The 23430-nt window shown below is 40.1% G+C and overlaps 1 protein-coding gene across 1 annotated transcript in view; it reads right to left on the bottom strand.

Annotated features, from left to right (window-relative positions):
- The window catches only part of ANK3 (ankyrin 3), a 382696-nt gene that overhangs the window by 12512 nt on the left and 346754 nt on the right, over positions 1-23430 (bottom strand). The window contains exons 38-43 of the mRNA XM_087766877.1: positions 14747-22444; positions 14032-14106; positions 13020-13151; positions 11834-11977; positions 8829-9501; positions 6429-6807 (exon numbers count right to left, since the gene is read on the bottom strand). Coding sequence (XP_087623003.1) covers positions 6429-6807; positions 8829-9501; positions 11834-11977; positions 13020-13151; positions 14032-14106; positions 14747-22444 — 9101 coding nt within the window. The remainder of the gene's footprint in view (positions 1-6428; positions 6808-8828; positions 9502-11833; positions 11978-13019; positions 13152-14031; positions 14107-14746; positions 22445-23430) is intronic.

Here is a 23430-nt window from a genome sequence, read left to right as displayed (position 1 = left end):
TCAGATGTTCAAAACAGTTTTTATTCCAGAGAATGCAAACTCAACAAAGATTTTTAGGGCTGGCTCCTAAGTAACCATAATATAAGACAGTATAGGATAAGTACTCTTCTGGTCCAGCCATGACCGCAGAAAAGCACTGGGGCATTTCATCGTCAGCGTCTGGCAGGCTTGCTGCCTGTGGGACAGGAGACATGGAAGGAAAACATCCCTGCCTCCTACTCCACATTGCCCCTTAGCAACTATTTGGCTAGCCAGGAGCATCAGAAAACACAGGAGTAGAAGGAGAGCCCAATTCCCTTCTTGCTACTGGTCTGTGCAAGTGATGCCAGTCCCGCTCAGTGCGAGCCTCAGAGAGGGGCACCAGCGCTGTGGGGTCGGGCACAGCACCCGCTTGCCGGGCACTCAGGCACTGGCAGGTGAGAGCCTGCGGCTCCTGACCACTGTGGCAGAAACACAGGATTTATTTTTGACCCTGCAGGCTGAGAGCATTGCTCCTTGCCTCTGAGCACTGTATCCTGAGACCTCTTCCCTGAACAAGGAGCTGTTCCTCAGCTTGTGCATGCTCTCGCAGTGATTTCAGTTCACCCAAACTCTACCTCTACTCCCACGAATGTGCAGAAATTAAAGTCCAGATCCGAACCAATGTTAAAGCTTGATTCTTCCATGTCATACCACTGTTGCGTGAACTTTACATGATCAAAATATACCTATTGAAATGGTTGTTTCCACCATCAAACTCCTTCTCTAAAAGGCCTGGTGATTGCTGCTTTGAAAATTTTTCTTGTTCTAAGCTTGTCTTGAGATGCAGAGTGGGGGATAAAAAAGAAGCTATAAATCATCAGAAAATGACAGAAGTATCACATGTATTTTCTAATCAAGAGACAGGTACAGCTCTAATCCAATTCAGATCAGACACGTTCCCAACAGAGCAGGTTCAGCCGCCTCCACTCGCCATGCCCACCCTCCCAACTGCATCTGCACTAGTTGCAGATTACAACACTATATACACTGCTTTACCGTTGCTCTGTTTAAAGTTCAACCCTCAAATATACCACCACATTTAAAAACAATTTTCAATGCCTTTCTCTGAACACAGTGGATATACTTGAGAAGCAAGTGAAGGCTGGCTTTTACGTACTTTCTCTTTTCTACTCTGACATTTCTTGACTCCAAACCAGTGGACATCAAAATAGTTCAGCCATGAATTGGGTGGGGGACCTCAGCCACAGGGCAGCTAGGCAGCCTTTAAAACTTTCAGCACGCAGATAGTTTCTGTCTTACCAGAAATGCTCTTACAGCATTCAAGGGTCTGTAATCGCCCACAGGCTGCCTGCCCCGTTTGAAAACAGAAACCACATTCCTATTTCTGACCAGACACGTCCCATCTGCAGAGGGAATTACTGATGAAGGGTTATACCCTGACCTGCCCAGGGCCTTTCATGGAAGGCAGCAGGTTCCGCCTGTAAAGATGAGGTATTGGACAAAATATTCATTTCTACTGACCTCATTTTTGCAATTCCTGCCTTGTCCTGAACAGAAGCATGGCTAGCATACTGAAGAAATTCAGGGTGAAGACAGTCAGAAACGTCATCCTGCCTTTTCCGAAAGTGGCTGTATCTAGGACAGATCAGTAGCTGTGTGGAGCAGCCTATCTGCTATCCACATTATAGAAAAGGTGCAGTGCCTGTATGCGTACTCTTCTCCACAAAGCATGCAAATAACAGCAATATAGATATGTGCAATCAGAGTGTCACGAATCGTTCCTAAAGTAACAATTATATCTTAGGCAAACTCAGCTAGTTCTGTAATAGCACTATGGTGGCTGGCTGTCTTTTTCATGGCTTGACTACATGATTTTCTAATAAGAATCTAATAAATCCTCTAAGTTACTGAGAGATTAACATAATGGTTTCCGATGCAGAATTATTTTCTTATGCTATATGCTGCAGGCAAAAAATGCCATGCTACATGACCATAGAAGAAAAAACATAAGGCCAAATGCAATTATTTATATGACTACGCCATTGTTATCAGTATGTAAAGTATATTGTGCTGTAAATAAAGGCCATTTGTAAATAAATATACCAAAGAAAGCCTACTGAAGGCAATGCAAAGACTTTTATTAACTTTGGTACATTTAAATTGGGATCACCTGCTGTTTTGAGGAGGTTTTCCAGAACACATTAAGCACTTAGGACTACAAGTTTCAACCACAGTACATGGCTCATACTCTCCTATATCCCACTCGTGTACGTTCCTGCAATTTTTTAACTTGTAATTTAGAATTTTTTTCAGAAAATAGAAAAAAAAGAAAAAAAAATGGTCACCCATAGCTGTCTGCAATTCATTTTGCTCTGCAACAGGCCAACGCACTGCATCTAGCTGTAGTCTTTAAGATGCCATGCAAAACAGTGGCAGCGAAGAACACGACATGCCATGCAGCACAGTTGTTTTCCAGCAGAAGATAACCATAAACCTCTGGGTTAAGCAAGGAAAGGCCACCTAGCACTTGGTTATAAATACATACTGGCAATGGAAAGCACACTACCAGAGGGACTCCAGTATGCCAAAACTGTCATTCTGACACAGCAGTCCAAACCCACGTCCATGCCAACGTCGCCTCAGGAATGCAAATCACAAAATACCTTCAGAATCAACCGTCGTCGATAAACTCTTGTAGTAATTCTCTGCTCTTCATCTGAGCTCGAATCACTCTCAATCTCACTGTCACTGTCACTACATTCCTAATAAATGCAGTTTTAGTACATTTGAACAGCACATTTGCAAGACAGAACATGCTGATTAGGACTGGGAGAAGAAAACAGAGGTTATCATGGACAGTGTTTTTCCTGTCTCTATTACGTACATAATGACTCGCAATTTTGCTCTTATGGTGGGAGGAGGCCTTTTTGTTCCTTGGCATGCCATAGCTTGATAAGTATAGCAGGCATGGAGTATCTCAGCAGCTCTTAAGTCTTAGAAAATGGTATTTGGAATGCATCTGACCTGCAGAATTTCTAAATCTTACATAGTCGTTAAAAAATTTGTGCACAAAAAAAAGCCCTGTCACAACTGCTTGCTTTTTTCTTCTCAAAAATTAATGTTTCAAACAAATTGTATGGATTCACAAGGTATGGGAAGTGAATTCCCTCAAAGACAGACAACTGTCAGACAGAAAGATTCAGTGGAGCACCTCCACAAAGAAGATTACAAATAAGCATTTTGAAGAACTTCTCCACATAAATGGCTTTTCTGCTCAGTATTTATCTGCTTTTAAGTAGCAAAACTGTAGTGTGAAGTACAATCATTCTGCATTTTTTGAGAAGGGAACTGGTAGACCTCAGCTCAGGGCGAGGGGGGACAGCCTGATGCTGGTCTCAGCTTGGTGCTGGGAGGTACCACAGCTGCATGCAGGCGTCTAATCCATCCTGGAGCCCTCTGACAGCCCCAATGTTTTCTCCTCCGCAACCCAAGGAGCTACTTGGCTTTGGGGCTGAGCAGCTCTGTGTGCATATTCCTGGCAGAGGGCTTCATACCTATGTGTGTGACCAACATAGGGCAGAGACCCTTCTCACGCGATGTTTGGCTGAACCAACCTTTTTCTGAATAGAGAAATCTGAAAATTTTCTCTATAATTACTCAATGACAGGCCAAAACTGATTTCGAAGACACGAATACTGGAGATTGCTAACTGCATTTCTGTTTCTCTTTTTGAATCTGGCCCGAGACATCCCAAACAAGAAGCATTTCTCAGAAATGATGTGTAAAATAAGAGTAGGCATAGGTGGGTGGAGAAAAAGGACTATATAACAAAAAGCATTTAGGGCAGGATGACGGTATTCATCTGCATGTAAGGTTTCTTGCTGTCCTCTGACACTAGCCAAATGTATAGACAAAAAAATTATAATCCAACCCTACCCTGAAGAAGTAACAAGAAGCAGAAGATTCCCAGAGGGCACAAAGCTTTTGGAGGAAGAGTTATTATTAATAAACAGCTTCAAGTGGTTTATTTGTGATGGAATTCTGACACTAGGAGTTACCTCGACCACATGCTAGACATCACCCTCTTTGGGATAATCGAGCAACTGTGCTGTGCTCCTCTCATTTAAAAAGATCAGTGGAATCTGATGCTTGAGCATTCGTAGAGTATTATATGGCCTACACTGTCACTGCACTGCTTTTGTCAGCTTTTGGGCATTTACGTGGACTTGGGATGAGGCCAGCAATTTGTTCATCCACGTCACCAGGCAGCAGCCCAATATCAATTGTCTGAGTTTATCTCTTGTTGCAAACTATGTGCCAAAACGCTGATGCAGCCCTCACCCTGCAGATGGATGACTATTGCTTCTTAGCTCTTTCCTAATGGGTCATAGAAAAAAAATCTCTTACTTTGGGAAGTAATTTTATTTTGTTCCCCCTTCATTTCCACAGAAATAAATCTATTTCTTCCATGCTTTTTTCTTTATGGAGCGTTTCTGAAGAACGCCTTGCAGAAAGACTGAAGTTGAAATTCTCTTTCTGTTTTCATGACAGCACATGAAGTGTCTCACCATCAATTGGACTGTGTTAGTAATGAAACTATTGACTTCAGATTAGATTAGAAGATATTCTTGAAGAAATATCAACAAGATATTAGAAGCAATTCTTGTTGTCATTCTAACAAACACTAGTTTGTTACCCATTCAGGCTTTGTGAGACACCCACGTTTAGAAATCACATTATTTTCTGATACCAGTTTATTCAAAGATCATGTCTATAAAAAGACTTGTTATTTAGAAGATAAGATTATCACCCTTTACCAATAAAGCAAAAGTAGTGCAAAAAGCACGCATAAGAAAAGCACACTCTTATTCTTCCCAATCCAGATGGGATATCCAAAAGTAAACAGAACACAGAAGTGGATGACAGCTTGTCTTCTTGCTGATGGGAATCCAGAGGGGCAAGTGCAGCCCTGTTGCACACCCTCAGAACGTTACAGTGTGCATCTACACTTACCCCTGCGTTTAAACTGTGCATAATAATATCAGCCCAAGGTCTGCCCCAAAGCCTACTGACACTAAAGGAACTCTGCCATCTGCCTTTAGCTGCCTTTGCAGAAGGCTCTTACTTACATTTTTTAAGTATTCCAGTAATTAGTGAACATTGGGAAAGATCTTCGCTGCTTCAACTGTGTCACGAACTAATAACAAGATAATAACAATCATATGCTGCATAACTGCTGAGACTGATTATGTTACCATCTAATAAAAGAATTCTTGGTTGTATAATCAAATGAATAGTTTAAAATGAACTAATTTAAACCTGAATGATTTATTGCAGCCTACCACAGCCAACATTTTTATTGTGCTACAATAAAAAAAAAAAAGCTATATCATGTAGAAGCAATTCTACTGAAATACCTCACTTCCAGAAGTTATAATCTCCTGTATTACGCCCAGGAAAAGACAATCTCAGCAGAGAGGGGAATGTAGAAGAAACTCTGCAATTCCCTTTTTCAACCTGGTTCCCTGCTGGCCCTGTGGTCTCTTCCGTGGCAACCCTCCCACTGCTGAGGTGCGAGGTACACGCAGCTACAGGGCCGTAAGCCATTCTTTGAATCTTTACTTTTAAGTTTCTGGGAAATAAATATAAGCAACTGGGAAAGCTATTAAAATCTTCATCGTCAGAAAACAACTTATAACTGAGGTTCTACAGTTAAGGATGCGCAAGCCAGGCAAGGTAGAAACAAAGGGGAGCCCCTCCACAGTATTTTACAAAAGAACCACCACCTGGAATAGTGCTTTACACATTTAGAGATATTTTGATTCCTCTTGGCTGGATGCGCTTTGGAGTTGGGATGAATGAGGTCGTGAAACAAAAAACATAAGGAGGAGATTAAATATTATCCAAAATTTATTTTCCTGCAAATTAACAGAGTAAAAAAAAAATGCAGGGGGTGTGAGGGTCAAGGAGCAGGATATGAGCTGAAGAGTCCCTATATCTCTTTGCTCACTTCAATGCCACAAAAAGAGGGGAAACCAGTGGTATCACCTTAACTGGAAACAGATGGAGGACAGCTGAGCTGTTTGCACAGGTGGTATGTCAGGGCAGGAAAGGGGCCTGTTCCCCAGCGATGCAGGACAGTGATCCCAGAAGCTGCTCTAACCTCTTCCAGGGCTTGGGGCCAGTCAGGCAGAGGATTACGCAGCCCTGTGTGGCTCCTCTGCCTGCCCCAACTTCACCTCATTCCATTCACACCACAGAATATAAATTTCCACTAATTTCCATTTTTCTTAATTTAGCAATAAATAGAAGAGGCATAAAGAATGATTAAAAAAAACCCAAATCTGTCACAAACAACTTTACAAGTCTTACAAAAAATTATGTCAAGCAATATGTCAAGCAATAGGGACTCCTCACACAGTTAATAATTACAGGACATACTGTACCTTCTGTTCAGACATTACTGCTCCCTCCTCCTCTTGGATGCTTGTTTTTGGCTTGCCATCCTCAGAAGTACTCCAGCTCATCTTCTTCACACTGACAGGCACAGATGTTTTGTTGCCTTCTGTTGTTGGCTTGCTAATCTCTTCCAAAGATTTCTGATATGCTGTTGATGATAACGTTTGCTCATCAGTACCAGCTGAAATATGGGGCTTTATTTTCAGGGCTTCTTTGTCACTCTGTTTTCCCACATCATTTAAAGATTCCTGGATGTAGGATTTAGTTTTTGTCTCTGCTGTGGATTCGGATAGGCTTCCATTTGTTTCTGGCTTCCCTGCTTCTCCTTTGACATATGAGGTAACAGAATCCCTACATTGGTCCGAGCTACAAGAAAAAAAGAATAGACAGGCATTCAGTGCTTAAATCGCACGCAGAAGGGCAAAGCACCAAGCCTCTTACTGAGCCTTCATTCTTAGCACATACGTTTCGGACAGCGAAAAGTAAAATTTTAAATTCAGCTTGCAAACATCAATCTATTTAATAGCCTTGTCTTCTGCATCATGGTGTCTTTTCAGAAGCAATGAGAATATGGTGAACACTGGAAACAAGGCCAAATGTTTTATGTTAATCCCCTTCCAATTGGGGAGCGGGAAGGAAAAAGAGAAAGAAAAATACCCAAACCCTACCATTTCCCTTGTATAATCACGAGATAAATCCCTGAGGCACTAATTCTTTAACCTGCTCTCTAACCAAGGAGGTGATGAAAGTATCTGTTACTGTGCAATTACCAGTAATGACCAAATAATTAATGGTATTTTTCCCCCAAACAACAATATCTGTACTCCAGATAAGTCATGCCTTTAAAAAAAAATTGGTATCTGAAAATAAATCCTTAGACAGTGCAGAGTTTCAGTAATACACAAAGCCAAAGGCAAGGAAGGCTACTACAAGATAGAAAGCTGACCAAAATTTTGCCTCAGATTACCTAGGACAGGTTTAACCTGCACTTCTGATGCATGGTTTTCTTCTCTTTTGCATTTTTGCTTGCTTTCAGATAAGCACTCGAACTGTACACCTGAAAATACTATAGCTATTTAGTGACAAAACTCTTATAAAAGATAGTAAATTGAATTCATCTGGTTAGAAATGGATATGTTATCTTCTTAAGGAAGCCCTTTTACTTCTAGAATTGATCTATTTTACTAATTTAAAACAATATAAAATGCAGAATAACAATGCTTGCTTAACAGAACAGAAATCACATCAGTAGTAGATCAAGTGCTTTACAGTTCTGAAAGACAATCAGTTTGCTGAAATCAGTGGCCGAATTCCCACTGGATTCAATAAGAGAGTATCTAATGCTACTTGGAACCTTAAAACATCCTGAGTCAAAGCTGCAAAGGATGCAAAATGCTGACAGACAAATGATCACTCTGCAGATAATCATTCTCTGCTGATTTACAGCTCATGCAGACCTGGCTCCTCCAATTAGTAATCATGGGAGCCACGGTCAAAACAAAGGCAGGCAGGAGCTCTTCACCCAGTGGGTACCAGTAAGGCTGAACATGCCAACACATGTTGTGAATGTTGATAGCTTAAGTAGGTCCAAGGGGAGCCTGGAAAAGCTCATGCAAGAGAAATGCATTGAGGATAAATATGTAGAAAGCATCCATCTCAGCAGGTCATTATGCTGAAAGCAAGTGGAGCCAGGGAAAGTACTGGAGGAAAACAGCGTATACGTCCACTCTCCTCCTTCCCTGAGCATCCTCTGCAGTCACTGCTGGAAAGCAACATATGGGACTAGACAGATTTGGTATCACCATTCTTACCTTCTCATGCCTTGTAACTCATCTCTTTAAAAATCTAGTAAATCAGCATGACATAATATGCTTGAAGTAAGTGTTATAAAAACAGTGACAACTTAAAAATTGGCTTATGGAAAAAGTAACAACTATCTGAGGGAAGGCAAAGCGATGCCATGAAAAGGATGACTGCTAAAAGGGTACTCGAGAGATAAGAGTAATGTAGTATCCTGGTTTCAGATAATGTACATTTTATAGCCCTCAATTCCAGTTACATCTATGCATCACTTAGATTAACTAAAAATGAAAATACACAAGATAAAAAACACAAGAAGTCCTATTATCCCCTAAACATAATATAAACTAATTCTGAAATACCTATGTTAAGAATGAAACGTGATAAATACACATTTTTAAAGACAAATATGTCTGAGGCCAAACTGAATCAACTATCACTTTTACTTTTAAATAGAGATATATATATGTGCATATATACATATTCTCATAGAACAGTAGAACAGCAGCCTCAGCACTGCTCCTGGAGGTAAAAGCAGCATTGGAAGGCTTGCTTACACACACACACTCTTATACAAAGATCCTCACCTATCATCCAAGCGATCTAGCAGGCTACCACCTATCCTGCGTCCCAACGTCGGTGGCTCAGTGACACTTGACGAGTCAGGCTGCCAACCTGTAATTGAAGAGATTTCGTGTTCTGCTTGTTGAACACCTTTAAGAATTGACCATATTCTTTCTTCCGTCATCTCCTCAGACTCAGCTCCTTCTTCCAGATGAATGTCCTCAAACAGAAATTTAAGCTTTTCTTCCGTCACCTCCTCAACAGTACCAGACTTTTCTCTCTCAGGCTGTTCAGTCCTTACTCCTGTTTTACTAGTCTCTTCACTCTGCCTTTGTTTAGTATCTTTTGATATCCCGCCATAACTACCAAGATACCGCGGAAAATCCTTAAGGTCCACTTCCTCCAACTGGCTCTCGCCTATGGAAATATCTTTAGGTGTTCCTTCTCTAGGCACTGAGAAATCGAGTTTGCTGTCGTCCAGTGAAGTGTCTTCTTCAGTCACCACTGGCGGTGCTGCTGCTGTACCATCTACTTGTCCCTGGGAGGTCACTAACACGTCACTCAGTCTACTGGGAGTTCTAAGGGGTGACTCTAGGCTAGAGGTGTCGCTAAAGAAATCGTCCTGATGGAAAGGGGTGGGCGGCACGAAGCGCAACCCAGTGGGAGTTTCCAGTTCCACTTGAATGGTGGGATAACCTAAGGAAGACAGCACATTTGGACTGACCAGGATGAAGCATGGAGCAACAAATAAGCAAATGTCAAATGATTCGTGAATTAAAAGTATGAAACGTATGAGGAGGTGCAGGTGTATAAGAATAAATGCAGTTCTGATAGATTTCTTTACTTTGTCCTAAATAGATGGAACAAAAAATGAGTATTGCCAGTGAATAGTACAGTGAAGCCAGTACTTTTGACTATTTTGTATATAGTCTGTGAAGATTTCAGCAATTGTTTTTGCAGCCATTTTCACATTTTCAAGCTGTAGCAGATTGTCTTAAGAGCATGCAATAAATCAAATGTGGACAAGGGTGGTTGTCCCAGTATATCCAATGCAATCTCTTGCAGCCATATTGCGTAAATCTTGCTTTCCCAGTTTTTATTTTTTTAAATTTGGAAGTTTAATAAATAGATTTTAAAGACAGAAGTAGATCATAACATAGGACAGCCACTTTTCTGTCAGTAGGTATTATTTCTAAAACAGGTCCACATTTTTAAGATATTTTTATATGAAAATATACAATACCAGCAATACAATGCTACTAATATGTATCTCCAATTTAACCACAGAGCCACAAGAATGGAATAGTTAAAAGAATGAGGAACAGAAATGGATCCTAATGAGGATACTAAAGGATAGTAGATTTAAATACACAGCAGGATAAAAAACTAAAAAAGGAAGTTAACAAAGGGATAAGAGAACACAAACAAAACAAGGGAGAGCTATATGAATATTTCAGGTACAGTAAAGTTATACAGGTGAGAGGACTGCGGTGAGTAAGGAGATCTTGGTGATCTTGGAGAGTGAGGCGATCTTGGTGACATGGGTACAATCAGATACACTGATCAAATAAAGAGAGAAAAGAAAAATTGATGAAAACATGGGAAAATCATACAAAAGGATTAAACTGAATATACATATAAAAATGACAATAAAATCTGAAGTTTGCTTTCCAGCAAATAATAGGTTGGGTAACCTACAAAACGAAAAAAATTATGCCGTGGGGTTAACTTGACACTGTGCTGCCTGCAAAGGGAGGTGCATTAACAGGGTTTGGTTTTTTTCTTTCCTGAATCAGCTGAGAGTAAAGCAAAGGTGGTCTGGTCTTGGTGAGGAAAGGAAGCTTGAGGAAGGTTCAGAGAAGAGGAGAGACAGAAAGCAACTGCAGAGAAGCGTATTTTTTTCATAAAAACATTGATGCTACTATTAAAAGGCGCAAGCAACATTTCAAGAGCAACTTTCTTAAAATGTCAACAGAAAATTATTTCTGTAATGCAATGATTCAATGACCAGCAATGCTGCTCACTAATGGAGGTACACGGAGCTCATATGCTCTAAAGAAAAAAAATCCTACTAAAATACGGAGAAAGCTCAATACACACTTGAACAAATTACAAAAAACAAAGCAAATGTTACTTACAAAAGAAAAATCTTAAGGAGCTATTTATAATACATGTGAGAAAAATCAAAGTAAAGAATGTAGCAACCCAGTGCCTGTTAACTAACATTTAAAAGAAGAAAAAACATTTATCATCTTCAACATACTGATATTATAAATAATAAGTGTACCTATGGCAATTCTGTTTTAGACGCTGAACTTAATTTATCCTTTTAATCTGGCTCAAAATTAACCTGCACAATTCTGTTCTCAGTTGGTACAGCTTCCATGTGAAAATTATTACACAATTTTACCCATTAGTAGACTGAAAAAGATATTCTCTCATGCACTAATAAAACATTTTCTTATTTTTCTACTGCCATTGTAGAAATGGTCCAAGTGAAAAATCATAAAGTAATTGATATTCACTTGTCTCAAAGAGGCTTAGTAGTAAATTGCACATTAATTTACTCTATGCAATTACTAAGCACGTTTTTTTTCCTTGTTCTTCCTTCTTTTTTTCTTTGAAGAATTCTTACTGTTACTTATCTAGACAGGAAGACAAAGAATACATGTATTCCAGGTAACTTGGAGAACATGCAATACTAAGTACATTAAAAATATACATGGGCAAGCCTCAAAGCACAACCATTGCAGGAGAGAAACATTCAAATCTTGTCAACTAATGCTGAGGCTGGTGGGAACAGGCTTACTCAGACATATGTTTGTGGGATCCTGGGCTTATTCTTTGAGATATTAATGGGCAACCTACGTATGGCACCATGAGCGTGCTTTAGGAGAGGAAAAAGCCTTCACATTAAAAACAATTATTTCTATAGAACTTACTGTCTTTTTTTAAAGTCTAGTTTATACAACATTATTGTACCATTGGACATGTCACTGAATTAAATATGACCACGGAATTCAATTACCATCAATGGGATCATGAAAAACGTTATTTTCATCTGCAAAACTTCTGGTGCCTGAAATATTTCCATAATCAAATATTGGTCCTTCCAACAGGGTCACGATATCTATTCGATTAATTTTTGTCAATACAGAAGTTAAGGCATCAGCTGAAAAACAAATAAGATGCATCAGAAAAAAATTCAGCATTGCAGAACTGTGTAATCTTCTTTCTCAGTTACATTCACATTGCATTAATTATAAATTACTGGTCTATGTTTCTGTCCCAATGCCTTTGGTTCTAGCACACCCCATCATTTGTCTAAGCAGTCATTCTGCTGCCTACTAATTCAAGATATACATCTATTAAGAGCCTTCCCTCCCCCCCAAGTATAATTATATTACAACACAAAAGGCACAAAGAATAAGGTCAGAGAGTTCTTAAAGCATGTATTCACTTACTACTGAAACAAAATATCCTTTTACTGGAGCGTAAAAGGAGCGTAAAAATCCTTTTGCCGTTCTGTTTTGAGGAACAACAGAATTGGTAGCCATATAGGTAATAATGCACGTAAGGCTATTCATGCAGTACATCGTGAAATCTCATTTACAGTAATCTTGTTGCAAGAACACAGTAATACTGGAAACTACTTTTACGGTGAAAGAGATCAAAGTAGACTCAAATACTGTGTAGGAGTATATGGATTAGAGAATGGTAATGAACACCATTGACCTAACATAAAAATCAAAACTTCTCTTTCAATTTGAGCAATTCAAGTGAAAAGCACAGATGAAACAGCAGAATCAGCACAGAATCGGTGTCTCCATCACTCCTCACAGAAGGAGGTTTAGTCTTTTCTTATGACCTGCAATACTGTGAGACTACCTAACTTTTCCAAGCAGCCTATTCTCATGTTTCACATTCCTTGCTATTGGAAAGTCTTCCCTAATACTGTCTGTACTGGAATTTCAGTTCATTGCTTGTCCCATCAATTATGGATGTGGAGAACAGATTATTTCCTTCTGCATATATACTGAATAAATATGACATGTTTCTGACTTCTGGTAAAAATAGAACTGAAACTTTTTTTTTTCCATCAGTGGTTTGCAAAAGACACTCATAATGTTTTCTTCCATTTAACCTATTTAGAGCAGGAAACGGACGAAATGGGCTGTAACTTATAAACAACAAAAGTAACTACTGGAACTTACTTGTAGCATTTTTCCCATCTCTGGTAACCCATTTTTTTAATAACATGAAGCTTTGAGCAATAAGAGAATTTGGGTTTTCTACTCGGATTTGATTTATTTCATCCACAGAAAAATTCAGTTCTCTTGCCAGTTCTATAAAGAAAAAAAAAAGTAAGCAAGAAGAGAAAACAACAACAAAAACACCAAACAAAGCACAAATCCCTCAATCATCCTGTCAGGCTTAAAAATATTATCTTTCTTAGATCACACAGATGTCAACAAAACTACCTGACACAAACTTTACAGATAACAATGAACATGGCATTATATACTCATATTTTAATTTCCTAAGACAGACATAATTTTGAATTTCCATCATCTCTGTGAGCTATTATCATATTTATACCCAGTAAGCCACTTAAACATGGTGGAAAAAAGCTCCTTGGAGACTACTTCTTCACCGCTGATTTATAAAATCTGTTTTTTCTTGGTGACTGTTACTTCTTTGTGAGCTCCCCATGCAGCTCAGCACTGGTGCTGTCATCACCTGCGCCCAGGGAGAGCTGGCTGTTGCAGCTGTAAGACCGCGAAGGACCAGCTCTGCCCATCAACATATGGAAGTACGGCGGGCATACAGTTAGGCAACCCCACACACAGCACTGACTTGCTGGGGCCCTGCTGCGCTCCCTGCAATCTCCAGGGCTTTGGGGAAACTGCTATCGAGATACAGAGGCAGCCCTGAGCCTGAGTAGATAGATCCTCTCAACTCCTTGGGTGAATGTCTTGAGAGGAGAGCCATTTTAGCTATTTTCCCTATGAGTTTGTGTTTGATTTATTGCAAGATCATGGGGTAATTCTTCACAGCTATTTCCTATTAGGCATCTTTGCCGAGAAATGTGTTGCATGTTTTGGGAGGCTAGGCTCACTGTGAATTCGGGAGAGCCTGATGCAGCCTTGCTGCGGCTTTTGGTAAAAGACTACCTGAAAATGTAATAGTGAAGACTGATTTCAGTATTAAAGCAGAAAAGCTTACCTGTCCAGCTAAGTCCTAGGTGATCGGCTACAATTGCCATCCTTATATCTGTCCGTTCACATGGACTCTGTGGACCTGTGATTTACAATTTCTCGATTAAAAAGGTTTTGCACAGAAAACCACAATACCGGACAATAGTTTATTATAAATAATAGCTTAAATTTGACTAAGTTGCCGGTGCTTATATTGTTTACTAGAATGGTTGTGTGTCCTAATAACCTACAAAGCAAATTTTTTTCACAGCTTTTATATTTTCACCTGTGTAAAGCCAAATGTCAAACTACATGATGTCGTGTAATGAAACCAAACATGCTGACAATCTAGCTGTTAGACTGTACACAAGTTGTTCATTTACTGGTGGAAACCACCAAGACCGGATTATCATCTATTTTTTCTACTTTGACAGAATAAATTTGCTGTCACAAAAAAAAAATCTTTCAATTTCTGAGTTACATCAATTTTTGAGTTACATGAATGTCTTCGGCATGCTTCACTAGCTTTCTACAGTACAGGATTTGTTTAAAGGAAGAAAGAAGAGTATAAGACAGCACATACAGATGACAATGACAGAATGAAAACTACAGTTAAGTCACTCCACAGGCAATCACAACAGTTCATGCACTAGGATCAACAAGTTGAAAGTTTTACAAACTAGGCTTGATCTCCACGAGGTGAGCCATGAGAGCTCCAGAAACCTGACTGCCTTCATTCTCACCAGTCCTCTTACTCCTCCTCCTCTCACTGTCGGCCTTTTCAATCTTTGATTTTATAGATGCTGCCTCTGTTCTCATGTCTCTAGCAGACTTCGATGTAATGGAAGGCTGGTAAACTTGAGTAGCTTCTGATAAGGATGTGTTCCTTGATGTACTGTCTTCTTCATCATCAGAGACCTCTGACTGCATCTTTTTCTCTTCATCAGATAGACGATCCACAAGCTTTAATGTCTCACCACTAATTCCCTTAAAATATTCAATAGAATGTTTACATACCTCCCTAAGCTGATTTTTCTTTACTTTAACTGTTGTCATGGTGACGGAGGTAGATCTTACCTTTACTGGTAATTTAGAAGGAAGCTGTTTTGGTTTTTCTTTCTCTACCTGCTCTTGTTTTGGCAGGGCTGGAGTTCTTCTAGCTAGATTACTCCTATGTGTATTTTTTACAGGAATCCTAGACCTTGCTTCTAGACAGGGAGGAGAATTATTTTGTTTTGCTTTGTCAGGCTTACTAGCCCCTCTCACTTTACTCCCTGTATTGCTTTGGAGATTATTTTGTGAAAAGACTTCTTTTACTGAGCTGGCCTTTACAGGAAGCTTTGATTTTCCTCTAGCCCCTACCAACTCTGTTGACTTTTGCTGCTCTCCGTGTGTTTTTTGCTTATCTCTTACTCTGTGTCCTTGTGTTGTCCCTGTACCTTTTCCTGAAGTGCTTTTCGCTTGATTAGCTTTCTGGAGGGAACATTTCGGTTCCAAATGTTCTTTTAGCACTACATTACAGGTAATATCATCTGTAGGGACAGCAGATGAATCCAAATTGTTGTTGTTATTAAAATTATCTTTTGGAAAATCAGTGTTTTCTGTTTGCCTACAGCTTGTCTGGCTAGAAGCTGAACTCGCAATCACTGCTACAGTTTCATTTTCTAATCCCTGACCACTTGGCATCACAGCTTCTATCTTATCTGTCACTTCGCCAGGGCCATCTTTCTTCAGAGTCATGGTGGAAGCAGAAATTCCCATTTTAATTGGTGTGCGCAATTTGGGATCAACTTTAGAAGCATTTACCGCTGCCGATGGTTTTTCCAGTGAGTTACTACCAAGTGTTTGTTCCATGCAATCTCCACTGGCCTGGATGATGGGCTTATGTTCAACTGCTGTTGTTTCTACTGGTCTCTCTAGGTTTGTTTCTACAGTGTTGTCCCCTGCCTGTGGCTGTGTGATGGCAGTGACTGTACTTTTATCCCCTTCCCCCTTGTCCCCTGACTTCCCTTCAGAAGTATGCTCACCAATCTGAAAAAATTGGAGTCTTTCTTCAACAAAATCCCTCTTGCTCATGTCAATTGCACCACTGCGAGTCATCTCAAACATCTTCCCTTCATGAAATGGGAAGGGGTTGGGCTCGCTAGTTGGCGTACTTTCATCTGTTGGAGTTCTGGCTGGAGTTGTATCAGGAGTTGTTGCTTGAGATCTGTCTTCCACTGCCAGACCAAATGGCTTAGCCTCATCATCCCTTGATTTAGTCTCAAACACTTCATCGTCACCTCGGTTATTGGACCATGGATCAAAATCTAGACTCTTGGTGGCCACCGTTTTGAAAGGTGTTGCAAATTCTTCGTCTACTTTGTAACTGAAATACGTATCAGGAAATACAGTCCTGTCAGGGTGTCTGCCTTCCAAAGTGAAAAACTGTGCCCCTGACTTCTGTTCGCTCTTATCTCCGGCTTTTTCAGAAGCTGGACCCTTCAAAGGTGCCTTGTCTTCTTCAGGGCCTACCTTGCCTTCCTCCTCAATGACTTCAAGCTTACTCTGGCTAAAGCAGCGATCAGTCTGCTTTAGAATGCCTTCTGTAGTCCATACATCCTTTTTGGTTTCAACTGCCGGACCTGCAAGTTTAGAATCACTCTCAGTTAAACCATCATCTTCATCTTGCAAATCATAACCGTCAAGAGAGTCAATCTCTGTCGCATCGGTATCATGGGAGAATTCTGCAGTGGTTGCTATGGAACACTCTGTGACAGACTGGTCATTGTTATTCCCATTTTGCACTACATCATTCTGGGGTGAATCAAGCCCAATGTCAAACTCATTAGGTTTCCCAGAAGCGGGATGTCCTAACTCTTTCTGTTTCTCAATCTTTTCAGGGGCTCTGGGTTTTGAGGTTTCTTTCTGGTCATCTTCCAGTTCTTTCAATTTGAATGTATACTTTTTAAGTGGAACAGGTTGACAGAGAGATTCATCATCACTGGAGTCACTGACATCTGCTCCCGGTGGCACAGGAGACGGTGGCTGTACTCTTATGACAGGCTCAGCCAGTTGGCATTTGTCCTGTTCATCCTGCAAGTTCACTTCCGTCATCTCCATTTCACTCTCAGTGGAATAATGAGGCTTCTTTTCCGACTCGCCTTGATCTGCATCCAGTGGTGGAGGAGGAGGGAATTCAATGTAGGCAACTCTGTTACCTTTGGGTCTTTTGTTAGAGTCCTTATTTATATGATTAGGTAATGCTTTGTCAATCTGTGGTTCCTCAACCTCTGCCTGTTTTACAGATGTTGACTTAACCTCTGCTTCCTCCTCTGATTCCTCAGATACCTCAGGTATAGGACTGGGCTTGCCTGGGATATAAGCTATTAGTGAGTCGGGTGTTTTAGACGTAAACTCGTAACTCACTTCCTCTGAACTTGGTGTTTCTGGTGTTAAAGGGCTTTTACCAGAGCTGTCTATAAAGGACACTTGTTCTAGTGTATCATCTTCTGGACTACCTTGTGGAGAAGGAGGTTGTTTTTGCTGTCTAGCTGTGTAAAATGTCCCCCTTGTCTCTTGTACTGTCTTACTCTCCTGACTGACAATTTTTTTAATATTTCCTTGTTGCACCTCTTTCTCATATTGCTTTCCTACTTGAACAAAACTGACATAAACAGGTAAGGTCTTAATTTCTTTTACTCCCTCAGTGCTTACTAAGGGTGCAACTTTATCCAAGTAATCACTGGCACCGGGGCCAACTAACTCACTTGAAGGAAATTCCTTTCCTGGACTACATTCTAAAGAATCTGGTGATTTGCTAGGGGATATCTCCATTTCCTCAACAGGAGGACTTAGACCTATCGAGCTCTGCTGCTTGGTAACTTTTCTGATTTCTGAATGCTTTATTTTTTCATCTTCCACATAATCAATCTGCCTCTCAACTTTCTCCTTAATCACAGCTGATTGGGATACTTTAGCTGAAAGTTCATAGACACCATCAAGCGTGGTTCTCTTCTCCTCAACAATTCTGACTGGAATATGGGACACAGCAATTTCTTCTTTCCTTTTGGATATTTTATCAGCCACTTCACCATTACGTTCCCCCTCCCTGACAACAAATTCTCTGTATAAAACCCTTTTTGAGGGAGATTTTACAGTCAGTTCCTTCACTTCTTCTGGGTGAATTCCATTTGCTGCCAGTTTGTGCTCTGTCACAGTGATAAATTCACTTTTTTTGTCAGTTTTAGCTTCAGCATGATCAACATGGTTTTCTTTTACTGTATCTGGAACCAGCACATGTGAAAGTTTTTCTTTTTGTGTTTTATGATTAGAAGTTCCAGGACTTTCCCACGTCCTATAGATTTTTTTGTCCCAGTGTCCCTTCGTTGTTGAGTCTGAGCCATATGCCAGGTCTTTTGCCTGCGGTTCCGAAAAGTATTCTGGCACGCCTTTGCCCATCTCAGTTCTTTGTGTGTCTGAAGCACAAAAGTCTTCGATAGCCTTCCCTTTACCTGGAACAAAATCTTCCTGTATTTTCACCTCTTTCTGTAAAGCTGTGCTCCCGTCAATGACCTCTACTTGCTTTGCGTGTTTCTCTCTGGAATAAAACTGATACACTGGTAACTTACTTTCTTGCAATTTCTTTACCGGAATTTTGGACTGACCATCCAGCTTTTTTTCTTCTTGAGTTACGTCCTTACTCTTTGGACTTATACTTTGTTCAAATTTAAGCCTAATGGAACTGAGCTTTGATTGCTTCAGCTGAAATCCAGTCTGTGAAACCTCAGGTACTCCAGTCTGCTGAGCACTTCCTTTGTGTTCCATAGTTTGTTTAGAGTCCTCTGCAGGTTGCACAAATATCCTTTTTTCAGGACTGCTGGGCAAACTGGACGCTTTTCTTTCATCCACTTTGGGAAAGCATTTCCCATCATGTGCATACTGCTTCACCTTACTCCATTCATCACCAGATGATGGTAATTCAGAGAGCAGAACTTTCTCAGGGCTGCTGCTGGCAGAGCTCTGGCTAGAATGTATTTCTTTGCCATTTTTTTTATGCTGCTTTTTCTCTGGAGACTGTAGTTCATCATTCAACTTCTCTGTTTTATCCCGAAAAAACTGTGATACTTCAGTCAGTTTTTCTTCTGCCTCTTTAACAGTCCTGTCCACCCTGTCTTCATATATCAACTTTTCTCTACCTCTGTCTAATCTGTCCTCAGTAAAGCGCATCCACATCGTATGTTTTGGACTACTAACATCTCCAGTGTAGTGTAACACTGTCACTTTATCATAATGATCATCTTTAGACATTTTACCTACACCATTTTCAGATACATCTTTATAGATTTTGGAGAGAATCTCTTTTTTGGGGGCAGTAGCTACTTTTTCTCTGCATCGTTTATCAGACCCCTGTAACTCTGCACTAAGGGGTAGAGCATGGTCAGTAACTGACTCCTCAGTATCAGAATGAGACACATCTAGCTTTTCTGAAAGAAGCATTTTCTCAGCAAACCTGTAAGACTCCCCTCTTAGTTCTGACAACTCATCATCATGGTATTCTATTGAGTGCTGACTCAAAAGCTTCAGTGTTTTGTAAGAGTCATCAGACATGAGTTGAGCAGAACTAGGGCGACTGTCTTCTTCCTGGGACACGGGAGTGTTAACTCTAGAGGATTCCAGATAAGAAGGAAGTGACTCTTCGGCTGTGAGCTCCTCTTCTTCTTGCTGACCTTGTTCGTCTGAACAAGGAAAAGCATCATGTTTTTCCAACTCTTTTAAGTTAATATCTCCCCGAGGTAAGTCTTTCTGATATACATACATTTCTTTTTCTGGATGCTTTTTTGTTTCTCTAATAATGACTTCAGTAGGTTCAGCCTGATTACCTTTTTCAATATGGACCTCTATTATTCGCTCCAGTTTGGGTTTCATTTTGCTGTCCTTCTCTGCATGTTGTGGTGAAGTTTCAGCAGACTTGCTAACATCGGATGTTACTGATGATTTATGTTCAAACAGACCTGCCAGTTCTTTGGAAGGGTCGCGTCCAGACTGAAAAGCTTTCATTATGTCATGAACAGACATTGTTTCCTCAATTCTTTCGGACGTGCTTTCAGTGCATGGAGGTTTATGATAAACCATCCTAGTTGTCGTAGTGATATGAGTTTCTTCTTTTACTCGGACACCTTTACTAAGGACACACTTATGGTCATCTTCTTCGCTGCTGCTGGCTTTCATTTGAAAAGCTTTAACCTTCTCCTTAATAGATCCAGCAGGTTTTTGCTCCAGCTCCATAAACGTAGGGCTAGGTTTCGAGGCTGGTAGCTCCTCTGCTTTCTGCTCTGGAATTTCTTCGGACGATGGTTCGTAGCTGCGGATAACATGAACTACTTCAGTTCTTGTTTCTGTAATGACAGGAGGTATGGGTACATCATGGAAAAGTGGTTTTGGCCCTGTGCTTTCAGCACTTTGTGGGGCAGAAGGTGTCTTTTCACTCCTCGTTTCAAAGCCACTGTCAGACAAGGGACTTTTATCTTGATCGTGTTGAGAAAAGTCATCTGGAGACTCTAAAATAGTATCTGTTCCAAAAAAGGAATCTGCAATTTTACATAACTCCTTTTCTGATGTGGAAGGCCTCATGGAGGCTGGAGGCATTTTAAGTTTATGTTCCTGCAAAGCAATAGCTGGTTTTAAAATGCGTTTTTGTCTCTCTTCACCTTCTTTTTTCCCCTCTTCAAACTTGTACTTTATGTTTGTTAATGAACTGCTACCGATATCATTTGCTAAGTAATCAATAACTTTTGACAAGCTATAATCCTTTTCCGACATGGTTTTAGTTTTAATTTGGACCTTCTCTGGAACAGATATAGGAGGGCTTGTCAGAGCTTGCTGTCTCGCTTCATCAATCTCCTCTGTACTGAACTCTACCCAGTCATCCTCAGACAGGTGTCCTTGATCACTTTTGGATACTTTAGCCGACCCTTTACTTTCTAAACACACATCTTTTTTCAGAATCTCACTAACTTTTACTAAGTCCTCTTTTACTTTCTCAACAATTTTAAAGGGCTCTTCATCATCAATTCTACCCTCTTTTGGTATCTCAGGTTGGAACGGTTTGTCCTCTGCGACATCTGTCTGCAATATTGCAGTCATTCTTATTAGATCCTCTTTCATTTCAGCAACATCTTTCAGTATCTCCTGACTGGAGGATAAAGAAGATGGTGTGGACAATTTGAGAGCAGAGGGTGCTAAAAACAAGGATGATTTTATTGGAGATGAAGTTCGATTAAAGGGAGGCTGTGTGCGTGCCTCTGTAGTCAATGTTTTAACAGGCGACAGTAACGCAGCAGCTGATTTTGTAAGTGAAGACGACTCTGGGAGCTTCTTTAATGCTGGTTCAGACAAAACATTGACTACAGAATATACCGGCACTGTTATTGTTGATGAAGTTACTGATGAGGTAGTTGCAGATATTGACCCAAGGGCTGTGTACAAAGCACCTGCAGGAGGAGTTCTCATTGACTGGAAAGCTGATGGTGCTGAAGACACAAATGACCTGAGTGGAGAAAATGACATTGTTGTAGCTGTTGAAAACACTCTCTCAGCCGTGTCAGCAACTGCATTAGCAGCACAACTTGCAGAATGTGCAGCTGCAGCAATCTTGTCTTGAAAAACAGCTGCAGCTTTGGATCCATTTATTAAGTTGGCAGAAGATGGGTATTTCAGAGGTGACACAGAGCCATTAAGCAATGGTACATCTGTGTGCCCAGCTACATGTTTTGCTGGCGACGAGAGAGACGAGGCCATCATCATGACTTTAGAGGATGAAACAGCATCAACTGCTGACTTAGCAGGTGACACCACTGACTTTAGAGGGGACGATAAAAGTGAAGATGCTGATGTGATGACTGATTTAAGTGGCAAACTTGAAGAGTACATGTTAATGTTGGATTTGGGGGATGCTGGAGGCGTCATGGTTATGGATGATCTCTCCAAGAGAGATCCTGCTGTAGTCACTGGAGATGTCCGAGAGGGGAATGTGGTTGTGGATGCCAGCCCTTTTAGACTAGCAGCTTCTGTGACTGCGGGAGCTCTGACGAAAGAGCCTGAAGTAACCTGTATATTGTATGGAGGCTGCGATACCACAGTTTTTATTGGTGAAGAGATTGTCCGAAATGATCTAATCGGAGACGCTACATCACTAACAGATTTAACTGAAGATGTGGTAGAAGCTCCTAATGTGGATTTGATTGGAGAAGCAGAAGAAACAGACCATATTGATTTTAATGGGGAAGCTGTAGGAGTGTTAGAGGAAGAGCTTGATAAGGAAGTGAAGCCTGATTTGGTTTGCCCAGGCACTGTAATTGGAGCTGTTGTCCATGACTGATATGGCCGTGTTGAAAAGAATGGCTTGTATGAGTAAGTAGCAGGTAGGGATCTTGTTGCTCCTGCACTCCGTTCAACTGTTTCTTAAATTGTTAAATTAAAATCAAACATAAAAATCAACAAAAATGATTGAAAAACAGAGAGACCAGAGAAGAAAATTGGTCAGTAAACGTTGTAATATTACAAAAAGCAAGTACAATTGTTTGCATGAGTTAGGATGAAGGAGGCAAAAGAAGATTTAAAAAAGAAAAGAAAAAAATAGGAATGAGCCATATACTGACGGCTGGTCCAAACCAAAAAGAAACATGAAGTGAAAGACAGAAAGCACATAGCAACCAAATCTGCAAACAATGAAGAACAGAAAACACAAAGAAGGAATCCATAAGGTAAAAATAAAGCCACATCAAAATTTCTTCTCTTACTTCCTATTGACTTTCTGATGTGCTACTTCTGAAATATTCGTATCAGTTCTATTTTGCCTGTTTAGGTATGTCTCTGCTTTGCACAACTATTAGAATTATCCTTTTAATAATTTCTGTTGTTGTTGTTTTATTCAGATATTGAACCTATACAAAATATAAACTTGTGTAAAATGACATTATATAGCTAAAATCTTTTTTTTAAACCACTCAGAACTCTTTCATGCAGAACCCAAAATTCCTTTAAGTGACAGGCAATTGATGTGCAAACTGTGAAGCAACTGGAATAAATTCAAATCTATATCTCCCATGCACAATTCGGATATGCTTCACACTCACAAAGCCAATAAGAGCAAGAGCTTTTCTGAGTCAATATTTTAAAAAAAATAATAAAAATAAAGAAAGAAAAGGAACTTTTGCATTTGTTTCTCATGCGATATTCCTTTTGTTTGGTAAAAATTAAAGTAAAACTTTACATGAAATGATTTTAAGAAGCATATGTCATACATGAAATATGGAAAGTATGATACATGATAAACGTGAGCAAGCAAAGCAACTGAATCAGTTTTTGTTCATGCACAATATATCATGTCAAAACGAGCACAGAGATTAATATATTTTGTATGCTGTATTAAGCACAAATATGTAAA

Source organism: Nipponia nippon, unplaced genomic scaffold (genome assembly GCF_047370975.1).
Source record: "Nipponia nippon isolate SJK-2023a ecotype South Korea unplaced genomic scaffold, ASM4737097v1 scaffold_3, whole genome shotgun sequence".
Lineage (NCBI taxonomy): Eukaryota > Metazoa > Chordata > Aves > Pelecaniformes > Threskiornithidae > Nipponia > Nipponia nippon.
This window is presented reverse-complemented; position numbering and strand designations above follow the sequence as displayed.